Below are 12,765 nucleotides of genomic sequence, written 5' to 3' on the forward strand. Positions count from 1 at the left end.
CTTGTCCTGTCCCCTGTCACTTGGGAGAAGAGGCCAGCACCCTCCTCTCTACAACCTCCTTTCAGGTAGTTACAGAGAGCAATGAGGTCTCCCCTCAGCCTCCTCTTCTCCAGGCTAAACAACCCCAGCTCTCTCAGCTGCTCCTCATAAGGCCTGTTCTCCAGCCCCTTCACCAGCTTTGTTGCTCTTCTCTGGACTCTTTCCAGAGCCTCAACATCCTTCTTGTGGTGAGGGGCCCAGAACTGAACACAGTATTCGAGGAGCGGTCTCACCAGTGCCGAGTACAGAGGGAGAATAACCTCCCTGGACCTGCTGGTCACGCTGTTTCTGATCCAAGCCAAGATGCCATTGGAATTCTTGGCCACCTGGGCACACTGCTGGCTCATATTCAGTCGGCTGTCAAGCAACACCCCCAGGTCCCTCTCCTCCAGGCAGCTTTCTAGACAGACTTCTCCTAGTCTGTAGCACTGCATAGGGTTGTTGTGCCCCAAGTGCAGGACCCGGCACTTGGCCTTGTTGAACCTCATGCCATTGGACTCAGCCCAGTGGTCCAGCCTGTTCAGATCCCTTTGCAGAGCCTCCCGACCCTCCAGCAGATCGACACTTCCACCCAGCTTAGTGTCATCTGCAAACTTGCTAAGGGTGCACTCGATGCCTTCATCCAGGTCATTGATAAAGACATTGAACAGGGCTGGACCCAGCACTGAGCCCTGGGGAACCCCACTTGTCACTGGCCTCCAGCTGGATTTCACACCATTTCCCACCACTCTCTGGGCCCGGCCAGCCAACCAATTTTCCACCCAGGAGAGTGTGTGCCTGTCCAGGCCAGAGGCTGACAGTTTCTCAAGCAGAATGCTGTGAGAAACTGTGTCAAAGGCTTTGCTGAAGTCCAGGAAGACCACATCCACAGCCTTTCCCTCATCCAGCAGCCGAGTCACTTTGTCATAGAAGGCGATCAGGTTAGTTTGGCAAGACCTGCCTTTTGTGAACCCACGTTGACTGGGCCTGATCACGTTCTCTTGCATGTGCTTCATGATAGCACTCAAGATCACCTGTTCAGTGGCAGTTTATGCTTCATTAGATACCAGAGAATCTCCATGGAAGCAACTCCTGTAGGGGATGAATTTTCTAGTATCTATTCCAAGATACCATAACTTCTTTTGATTCAATACAGAGAAGGTGTACTGCAGTCCTGGCACACGGGGAATTACTGAATGTGTGAACAGATGATTGTAAACAATCCAGTTTATTAAGTTTAATAACCTACGGTTGCTCTGAGTGTTAAGGTGAATGATCTGCCTTGCTTTTACAGCATGTGTTACCATAGGTCAGCTGATAAGGAGTACTTCGCTGTCAGTAAGTTCATTGTTTGTCTTTCTCTGTCCAAAGCCAACTTCCTTACTGCAGAACTCTGGCCTTCCCTGGAACTGAATAGACTAGCCTGAATTTGAAGCACGTCCAGACCTGTGTGGTGGAGCTTTTGGTTAAGGAATAACAACAAGGGAAAATAAAATTTAAAAAAAGAATGAAAAATAAGTGGAATCCTCGAATTAGTTATATTGTAGATCTAAGCATACAGATGTAAAGTAAGTCTTACACTGTAGCAAGCAGAGCTCTGATAGATATACCTACAGCAGTTTAAAATTTAGTATTGTAGGTTATCCTGGCAAAAGCAATAAGACAGATGTCAGTGTAGCATAGTCAGTGGGGTGGTTACCAACCAGTTCAAGAAGGCAGTTTTAAAGCTACCAGACGTGTACAAAGCCAACAGTGCTTCAGTGCAAATATACCTTTACTGTCCTGGTAGAATTGGTGGTGTTCTGACAATGGATGCATGCCAGGTTACTATATTTGATTTCCAGTTGGTTCAGCATTGTCAGCTTGTTTGCAAGGTGTTCAAAGCGCTCCAACAAAGGTATCAGTGACCTGGTACTTGATTATTTTGAATGTGGGTGTGCCCAGAAGTTGCAGTTTGCCCTTTGGTATGCATTTGGCTCTGGAGAAGGAAAGGCATGCTTTCCTGTCTAGGAAGCAATCCGTATTATTCCCATTCGTTTGCACAAGTCTCCAGCTTCACAGTACTTACTAGTACTTACTAGTAATACTTACTAGTGCTTACTTGCTTTGAATGTTGCTTAAGCCTGGGACATCCTTCTAATTTCCTGCTATGAGTGTTCTGGCCTACACTCTTGAGGTCCTTTGTTCTTAGCAGTTGTTCTTTAGAGAAGAAATTATATCAGTTCAAGTATATGTTGCTTCTAAGTGCAGCCTCTTATGTATTACTACTCCACCGATGTTCTTACTTCTGCTGATATATCGAGGATAGTTTCATAGCCTATACTTTATATATCAGTTTCACTTTTACCTGGCAGTCAAAATAGGTGAACAGATGATGTAGATGCTATACTGACACTCCACTGACCTGTATGTTCGTATATTGAAGTAATTCTCAGGAGGCAGGCTGCAGAGCAAGACGGTTTATACTAGGGTGTCAGCATCCAAACTGGCACGTGAAAATTTTCATTTTAATTATTATCTCCATGACTGAGATGATAGAGCATGGTCATGTAACGAAAGGTATCATAATTATTGAACAGTATATAATTTCAAAGCAGAAGTCTTTGTAATTGCAGGTATACCTATCTAAACTCTACTGGTACCTGCAATTAATTTATGCAGTGCTGTTTTTTAAGTGCTGAACACTTGTTATGAATCAGTTTGTTGCAGCTAAGACATATAGAAGTAATAGTTTTCTATTTCAAAGTTGTGTGAGAGACATAGCTTATGTGGTTTCATTTTTGAAAGATATTAACTGGAAAGTAATTTCTTGTCACAGCTGCTCTGTTTTCATCTGAGCATTGTGGTTTTTTCTTAGCATGTCTGTAATACATTTATTTCTACTTGGGTTTTCTGTCATTTTCAGTTTCTGTTGCAGCAGTGTATTGTAACCATGTATCTGAAAACATATCCATGTCCTAAGTCATTTGTGTCCATGTGATGTTTCAAAGTCTCAGATTTTCCTTAGTGTAGCAGCTACCAAGAATTTTGTTCTAATACTCATTGTTCGTTAACCTGGAAAATGTCTCCTCCCCATTGGCTTCCATGTTGTCCACCTTGTTCTACCATTAAAAATGTAACTATTCAAACCACCTTCAAACCTACCTTTAGTGTAGCCTGCCCAGTTGCTATCCTTCCTCCACCATCAAATGCAAGTTATTGTTTTACTGAGGTTTGTTGAGTCTCCATTCTTGATGATCATGAACCCCATACCCATGAAATCCAATTGATTTCATTCAGTGGGTGAACATATAGGTAAATTTGTATGTCTGTTCCAAGAAGTTTAGATTGTAAAGTTCTATTAATCATCCAGTGTAATGTTTTTGTAATAAATCTGCAAAGACTGGTTGCTAATATTTTTTTTTAACTACATAACTTGGAAGAAATATTAGATTGGTTGTATCTTTTAAAATCTCTCCTCAAATGTATTTTACCTAGATTAAAATGAAACCTTTGAGTAAACATACAAGCAAATTACCCTGGAGTGGTACCAAGGAGAATTGTGTTAGTTGTTTGTGTGAGAAAGAGCCTGAATAGATATTTCAGGATGTTACCAATGGAAAATAGTCAAGATCATTGTGTCTTATGTGCTTGTGGTAAATGTGCTTGAAACTAATTTCTTTCTGAGTGTGCAGTGGGGATTTTAGAAAGAAAATATTGATCTCATCTCTTAAGCTGGGATTCATCTCACCTGGTGTCAGATTTCTCACAGTCAGATGTCCAGATCTAAGTTATTTGCTGTAGATTTCCTATATGGTGAAATAGATTATTTACATAATCTATTATTTACATAATCTATTTTGTTTTCTCCATTGATTGTGAAGGGAGTGCAGGATGCATGAATTTAGATCTTTTAACTTCCAGATACCTAAATTAGGAAGAGTAATCCTGTCTTTAATTAAGACATTTCAAGGTCATTTAATTGAGGCATTTCAAGGTCATGGGTCACCCTTTGAGAACAGAAGCAGCATAGATCATCTGCAGTTAATGCCAGTCTAACAGAAAATTAAAAGGAAAGCCAAAGTGAATGTGGAGACTGAACTCTACTCTGCTTTAATGGGCAAGTTGCACCAAACGTATTGGTGAAGTTATGCTTGGCTTTTGTTTTTCAAACTGCAGATTGTGAGTATAAGCCAGAAACCTCATAGGCAGTAATTCTGTCCTAGCCATTTCATTTGGCTATTAGGGAAGGATAAGGGAAGCCTTGGTGATGCTCAGTATTCAATGGCTTGAAGTTCCTAGGAACAATGGAAAGTGATGGTCTGGCTTTTTTTGGTCAAAACCTTCCTGGAAAACCCAGTTGCAGGAGATGGGATGATGGTGCAAATTGAGAGCTGTCCTCATGGGAATCCTTATGTTGGTGGATCTGTTGTATCACCCAAGTGGCAAAAAGCAAAGTAGAACAGGTCTGATGATTACATCTTTCTTTGTTAAGAGCTTCCCTGATTAATTTTGGGAGAAAAAGCTAATCACATTTTTTTCCAAGACAATCTATGTGAACCGTGCAGACTATAGTAACTAAAGGTGTGATAATGACCTGTCTCGATATTTCTTAATTTAGATGTGCATTTATAGTGTTATGTTAGAACTACTATTTTTGCCATGATTAAAGATTCTTTGTTTTAGTGAGCCCTGTGCTAATGTTCTCCAGATTCTGTTTCTTTAGAAGAGTAACAGATGTTCACAGTTTGGTGCAATTTTCAGATGAGCAGTCCTGTTTATAATATATTTTCTTGAGACCACCCAACTCATTTCACTTGTAACTGTAGCTATGTCCAAATGTTGATCTCAGGAGATGTAAAAGAGATGAAATAATTCTGTGCCCCACCCAGTTCAAAAGACATGACTTAGTTTAGATGGAATTTTAATATCTATATTTCCAATCAACATAGAAAGTCAAAATTTTCTGCCGCGTGACATGAAAAACAGAGGTGGAAATAGCAACATTCTTGTTTCCATTCATCAAATATTCATAGTGTCTAAAGACATATATTGACAAGACCTGAATGAAATAAAATTACAAAACAGAGATGAACAGGTGAAAAAGCATAACATAGCACGTAAAAACAAAGAAAATAAGGTTTATTCTGGAAAATACAGATTTATTAAGCAAAAAAACCCCTAGAAATGCAGTATTAATTATAGCTTAGGATGTGACAATGCATCATGTCTTAGAAACAGCTGCAATAAATTTTGTGTTGCACTGAAACAAAACATAATGTAATATGTCACTATCTGGGCCATGATATTTAGTGTCAAGCATTTAACAGCAAAAATGGTGTTGATTGATAGGGTTTAGCGATCTCAGAAAGCAAGTTCTAAAGAACTTTAGGAAATGGAGCCTTTAATTCATGTCTCTGCATTTGTAAGAAGTTCTAGGGACTTAATTGTATCAGTTTTGTCAAGGTATGGAACAATTCCCCAAGATGAAAAGCTCTGAATGATTTCAGACTGAAAATTAAACAACTGGTTCTGATTTGACAGTAATTGGTACTGAATGAAACAGTAGCATTTTTTTTCTCTCTTGACATTTATTGTACTTTATACTTAACATTTAGTGCAGTGTTATTTCGAGATTATAAATTGAGAACTCCGAAAAAAGCACTGAGATGTTCCTATGGCAACCATAGTGTGCACATTGTCTGTATGAACATTGTGATTACGGTAATGTAGCATCGTGGTGTTGAGCCTTGCTGTTTGGCAGGTGTGTATTTTACAATAGCAGTTAATTGATGAACATAGGGATAGTTATAAAAGGCATTGAAATTAATGATCTGAATTTTTTTTCAGAATAGAATTATTCTACCGCCTAATGCAAGTAATATCTTTAAATTTCTTGAAAGCAGTTTGGCTGGAAGGTTCTGGGCTGCATTTTTATATATGGTTTTCCTGCATAGCGAATACTCAGCCCTATTCTCTGACAGCAATTGTTCTCCAGTCAGAACACGAGGATTTTCGTAGTTGTGTGCAGTTGTGTCACAACAGCCAGCGTGTGAATATGCAGATTGACGGGATGCTCTAATCTGGCTCTCAATGACTTCTGTGTTTGCTTAACTGCTTGCCAGCAATGAAGATGCTATTTCAGCATCTTCCTTTCAGCTCGTGCTAGAGATACCAAGTGCAAAGGAAACAGTGCTGCTGTGAAGACTGCTAAAAAAGATTTTTTTTTAATTAAAAATAGATTTATTCATTAATCATTGCACCTCATTTTTCTCTTCTCTTTTTCAGTTGGCAGCCAAAGGCAAATTGCCCCTTCGGTAATACTCGTGTTGGTTGTTACTGCAATTCCAGTAATTCTCTATTGGAAATAAAAAAATATTTTGTCACTGCCTTGGTTACATATGCCATGATAGGTATTAGAAAGTAGCCGCCTTTTAGGGTCTTGACCTGAATATGTTCCTGACTTTTTTCACAGTGGCCTGTCTTGCTCTACAACAAAAGCCTCAGTGTAGAATCTTCTCTATCTCCACTTTTCATTTAGTTTTAAAATAAGCTGCCAAATCAGTTGCTTGCTTTGGTTTTCTTTTTTTCTTTGTTTTTCTTTAAAAAATTAAGAGAAATATTGACATTTATATTAGAAAACATATGGGATGTAACCTTTATTTCTGCTCTAGCTCTGTTTCCCAGGAAACAAATCAGAGCAGCATGAAAAGAAACTAAAGCTTCTATATCCAATTCAGAAGAAGTGAAGTCACGTCTAAAACCTGTCTTTTAAGGCAATAACTGCTAAGGACTTCTTACAAAGCTATGGTGTGAGAGTTTTTTGGGGAGGGGGGTCTGAGTAAAAGGGGAGCCTTTTGGTGCATCTGCAGTATGCAAACCTGCAGAACTTGTTATCTGTGCAATTCTGCAACCTTTACTTACAGTTACTCAGGAAGGCTGTATTAATTTGGACAATCCATTCCCATGGGGACCACAAATAGTTCCTGGGGCTGTCAGATTGCTTGTGATCAAGTGGCTGCAAAGGTGCCTTGGAAGTCCCTGGACTTCTGCCACCTGGGCTGTGAGTGTGAGCAGCTGTAAACCTGCAGCATGACTGATGTGTATGTGCTACCACTGCTGGTGCTGCTTTTTGAGGGGAAGAAGAGCTATAAACCCTATAGCCCAGTAAACCTTCACCTACCTTATAAGTCCTGCTGCCCTATTATTTATTCATGGAAAAACATTTGACTTCAGAGCACTGGATTTATGAAATAAAGGCAAAATGTTCAAGTATTGCGTTTTTGTCAGTTGTTTGTAATGATAAAGCTTCCTGATGTTACTAGTAAACCACAGTGTCACATTGTGGTACTGCAGCTATTATTAAAATCAAATACCCCTGTCTTCCTACAAGTAGGGAGATTAGATTAGCTCATGCGCCTATTTGGCAAAAAAACCCCCGACATCATCCACACTTAGTTTTGCTCTTGCTTTCTCTGGAGCGTTCATATAGCCTGGCCATCACTGTATATTTTTTTAATTTGCTTACTTCTTTGAGGCCTCTTTTATCTTCCCTCAAAAGCAGGGCTTCTGTATGTGTACCTTATGTGATTCTAACTTTGCCTGCTGCTGATAATGAATTTGAACTAAAGCTAGTGGAGAAGTTTTCATTAGAAGGAATTTTGAATACGAATATCTGTAAAACAAATTCATCAAAAAAGAACTTTTACTGATTTTTTTTTTTTAAGTACCTTTTCTGATAGGAAAATCAAAGCATCCTATTCTGTTGTGTTTAGTTCAACCTGATGAGTGGTATTGTATTTTGCAGAACTGACCTCAAGGATTTTGTCTTTGATTTAGCTGAAAAAGCAAAACTAATGCTCTTGAAACTTTGTGGCAGGCTGAAACTATTCTTCATAACAAGTGATAATTTTTGTAAAACTTTCTTCAGAAAAAAAATATTGAGTGAATTTCTTTGAAAACAGGTGAATTTTCTGTGTGAGTGACAGATGTAAGCACATTTCACCTGTGTTTCTAAAGACTGTCCCAAAAAGAAAGAGTATGCTTACAGGTGTTTGGTCAAGTGTTGAAGATGTTCCTGTCTTCCTGTTGTGACAGGGACAAATATATTAATCAACCCTTGTCATAGTAAGAAATAGCAAGTAAATTATTTGTTTGAAAAAGAAAGAGGCAACTTTTTCTAGTTCAGTAAAGCCTGGAGCTCAGCGTAAGGTTAAATACAACCCGGAGATTATAGAAACCCCAGGAACAAATGAAAGCATGGTTTTGTCATACACCAATACTAATGAGCATTAGGAGATATTAGTAACTAAGACTGAACGATCCAAAAGAAGTTAACATGTTTATACATCTGTTTTATGCAGTTATATCCAACTTCAAAGTTTTGTCTTTCTTCTTTCAGAATGATCAGTCCATGCAAGATATGCAGATATTGGGAGGAGATGATCTTTCAAAGCTGACTGGGAAGGTTTGTTAATTTTATATTTAAGAAAGAAAATAAATCCACCAAAAACACTTGAGAAAAAAGCTGTATAATTTTGAACATGGACTGTCAAACACCAATATTGGAATCAAATAAATTTATTAATCTCTGTTAAATTGCTGTAGTACCATTGCTTTCAGATTGCAGATGCCCTAAAAGGTCAGAATGTAACCCCTCCATCCTAGTGTAGGGATTTTCCAGTAGTTATACACATAGTATCAGTGGGATTGTGGGCAGAATTTGTGCTGGAATGCTTCCCCTGAGCTTGTGTATGTCTTGGAGCCTGTTTTTTTCTGCCTTCAGTGGGTGCATGCAATCAAACTGCACATTGAGTGTCCCTTTTATATTCAGCATATAAGAAGTTTAATACACCTTTGCCTACTATACAAGTTCAGTCATGGAACTTTCCACTCAGATAATCAAATGGGATGTTTTATTTCAGTATCAGGCTGGCTGTATGACTGAATTTGCTTTGCACTATGTTAGAACATTGTGGTAATGAAAGAGAGTGGTTTGAGTCAGTGAAAAGGTTATTTTCACCCAACCATGGTAATACAAAGCAATACTTTGAAGAGGAAGGAAGGCTGATTTCATTAGGTAAATGGTGTGTGTAGAAAACAGTCAGAAATGTATTCTTTACTTATACATTAAGGCAAGATAATACTTATCTTGTTATTTGTACAGTACCTGCAGTTACTCTTTTATTAGATGGCACTAAGTAACATCAGTTTCTTCAAAGCACTCAAATGTAGCACTAGCAAACTCATTTGTTTTGTTTCGTTGTAGCACACAAGAAAAAGAAGAGAAAAACTCAACTTTAAATACTTCATTGATATTAAATAGGTTTTGATGCAACTAGAATGAATGAAATGAAAAAAATGCTGTTGCTAAATGAAAAAAAAAGCTGTTGTACTCAGAATATTTTCATGATACATATGTACTCAATTTGCACTTCTAAATACTCCTGCTGGGTGATTGTTACTAAATTATCACTAGAGCATTAATCATGTTCTTCAAAAATGTTAATTCATTCGCTACTTTCTTATATTCAAGCACTGGAGCTACCTGTTTGTCTATCATGATTTTGCATAAGTTTCTCTACCTTACAGGCAAAACTGCGAGTGCACATATTCATCTTACCTAATGTCTCTTTCCCAGATAGTCCAGGTAGTTTCTAAGCTTCCAAGCCCAACTCTTCTTCCCCATCTTCCACTCCCAAATTTTCTCTGTGAATGGTTTCAGTTATTAATATCTTTTCCAGATATAATATTACTAGTATCACTTGAATTCACTGGGGCAAAACATTTTTTTTTTCACAGGGATTTTGTGTATTTGTGTGTGTAGGTGAGAGAAGGAAAATGTAACTCCAGGTAGTACTGTTCTTTAAAAAAAATGGAGTAAATTGCTTTCTTATACTGAAAATCCCAGTGATTTTTAATTGGCACAGACCTTCTGTTCTCAGGTGTGAAACAGGACATAAAATTTGGCTGTTGAGAGATTAGGAGTTATTTGGGGAGAAGGCTGAACAGCAATATAGTGTAAGATTGCTGGGAAAGGAGGCTGGGAACTTGGGTAGGCGTGAAGGGCCTGGTTTGGGAATGAAGGTGTGTGCTGATCACGAAGGGAGCCAGTGCTGGAAGCTGGGTGTGGAGAAGCTATAGCAAGAGTAGGAAGAGAGGCCTGGGTCTGCCACGGGAGCAGATTTGCTGAAAGGGCATGTCCAGCTGTTAGTTGTATGTGTGGTTGTCTGTGACGCAGCTGACATAATAACATTTTCATTACAAAATGTAAGAATGGGGTTTCCTTAAGACTTCCCTTAAGACTTTACTGATTGAAAAGCTGGGATGCAAAGCTTGAGCTCACATGTTCATACTTACATCTCTAAAGTTGGATATGTGAAGGAGTCGCCTTATGTCTATGGATGCCAACTCCTCCATCTGTTGTTCACTTAAGCAATTAGTGGAAGTATTCAGCACATTTTACTAATCAGCCATTTCAAGACTGATTCAGAGCCTCCTACAGTCAATGTAAATCTTTCCTAGAAGCATTTTTAGTACCTTAGTTTAGCTGCTGGCTTTTAAAACTGCTGGGTTTAGTAACCATTCTAAGTCACTGAGTGAATTAGTGGAAGACTTACTGGTAGAATTCAACTTGCCTGCTTTTAGGTGAGATGGGTGCTTCTTCTGCCTGCTTGGAGTACTTATTGAGAAAAGATTGTCCTTATATTGAAAAACTAATATGTCAGCTTAAGTCCCATAAACATAGTGATCATGGAGGGTGCTTTCAAAAGTGCCAGCATAGGTTCAGAATGTCAGTTCCATTAAGTTTCTGTGAAGTCCACAAGCATTGATAACATAAACAGTTTTGAAATATACGGACAAAAGATTCTGATCTTAAAGCAATCTTCATTAAGTAATAATACTGGGAACCTCAGCTAGCCTATAATCTTAGTGAACAGTTAAATAATTTCTCTGCATTACTTATTATTGGAAAAAAAAGATTACTGAGTATGTTCATGAACATGCTGTTCTGTAACAGTGTTTTTTTTCTGAGAAAGCTTAAAGAAAGCAAAAAATTTCAAAAGCTAATTAAAAAGAGGCTGTTATGGATAATAGCTCTTCAGAAGGAAGACTGTCTCCTCTGTACTTCTCTACAATATGCTTTTGTTTGTAAAAATATTATAAGCCAGGGAAAAAATGTGTGACCCAAACCATGAAAAAAGAGAAATATTCTGAGAGAGAGAAGAGTTAGCATACAGACCCAAAGTGTTACCTGAAGAAAATCATCCACAATTTGAAATTCTTCTTCTGTGAAGAAGGTCACAGAGGCAAGAATGAGGATTTCTGTGGCATGAATCATTAATAAAGGTACTTGAAGAATGAGTCCTGGTATAGCTTAAAACTTCATGTCTTGTAACTGTTCCTTTCAATGCAGGAAAAGTATAATTTCAAAATCTCTCCTTTAATGATATAACTGGTGAACTTAAAAATTCTTAGTAGATGATTTCATAGTTAGGTAGCTGCTTAGTTTTCAATTACTTTAAAGCTGAAATGCTCATTTGGATAAAAACTATCATTAATGTTTGTGAAGAGGAATAAATTTTGAAAATAGGGAGATAATCAGTAACTGTCCAGAAAACTAAAGGCACTGTTTCAAAGCAAGATGGCTATAAAAATTTATATAGATGAAGTGAAAGAACATATAATATAACCCTGCTTAGTATTAATACTGTAGTCTTACTATATAATACTGTAAAAAATCATAACATTTTAAAGTATTTGTGGCATTTCCGCAAAGCAAATTTTAAAACATCTAGAAACTTCAGTAGATGCAGCTGTAGCAGAGTTCTGATTTATCACTGTCATTTACTTCTTATTCTTGTATGGGTAGATATTTTGTTGCAAAAGGTTTGGTTACATAGGCCAAAGGAATCATTCTGTATATCACTCCATATGTAATATGTCCAGTAACCTTTCAGAAAAGCTTCCCTACCACTTTGACTTGTTTCCTTGCAAATGAGACAAGTTAGACAAAATCTTAAACTTGTTTATTACAGCTGTATCAACTGTATATGATGTCAAAATCAGATCCATATATTTTTGTCATTATCACTATTTCTACCTAACATAGAAAGTGAACAAAATTAAGCATTCTTATTTGTCAGGTAAATAAGAACTTCTAATAAAAACAAAGTGATACGAATGATACAGTTATGAAGCCAGTGAATTTCTGGTATTCCACCTGTTTGTAATATGTAGTAGGAAAAATGTTTTCACAGAAAGGTTCATTGGGCACTGAAACAGGCTGCCCAGGGAGGTGGTTGAGTCACCATCCCTGGAGGTGTTTAAAAGATGGGTCCAAGGTGCTCAGGGACATGGTTTAGTGGAAGATAGGAATGGTTGGACTCGATGATCCAAGAGGTCTTTTCTAACCTGGTGATTCTATGATTCTATGGATCAGTGCTTATGTTCTTTATGAAGGTCTATTCCCCTTGTTCATATTAAGTACATCTCACTGACAGGCCGTGGTTTTGTTATTTTCAGAGAAATGTAGAAAGTAATATATGATCCAGGAAAAAAGCAAGTGAATGTCTTATCTTCTCCCTGCGCTTCATTGTGTTAATTTGAGCACTCAGTCACTACTATGCTGCTTTCCTGAAACAACTGATCAGCTCATACCCAAAAGAGGTTTCACTCAGAGGAAGATATTCACAATGCAGCACTCCTCATTTCCTTCTGGCAGTATTTGTACTATAAAATCTCCAAACTTCCTTTGTACGTCTCACC

At 38.0% G+C, this 12,765-nt stretch overlaps 1 protein-coding gene across 2 annotated transcripts in view; it reads left to right on the plus strand.

Annotated features, from left to right (window-relative positions):
- Window positions 1–12,765, plus strand: part of PRTFDC1 (phosphoribosyl transferase domain containing 1) — a 47,800-nt gene that overhangs the window by 17,908 nt on the left and 17,127 nt on the right. For both annotated transcript variants that reach the window (XM_069859505.1, XM_069859506.1), the window contains exon 4: window positions 8,399–8,464. In XM_069859505.1, the coding sequence (XP_069715606.1) occupies window positions 8,399–8,464 (66 nt within the window). The remainder of the gene's footprint in view (window positions 1–8,398; window positions 8,465–12,765) is intronic.

Source organism: Phaenicophaeus curvirostris, chromosome 6 (assembly GCF_032191515.1).
Source record: "Phaenicophaeus curvirostris isolate KB17595 chromosome 6, BPBGC_Pcur_1.0, whole genome shotgun sequence".
NCBI lineage: Eukaryota > Metazoa > Chordata > Aves > Cuculiformes > Cuculidae > Phaenicophaeus > Phaenicophaeus curvirostris.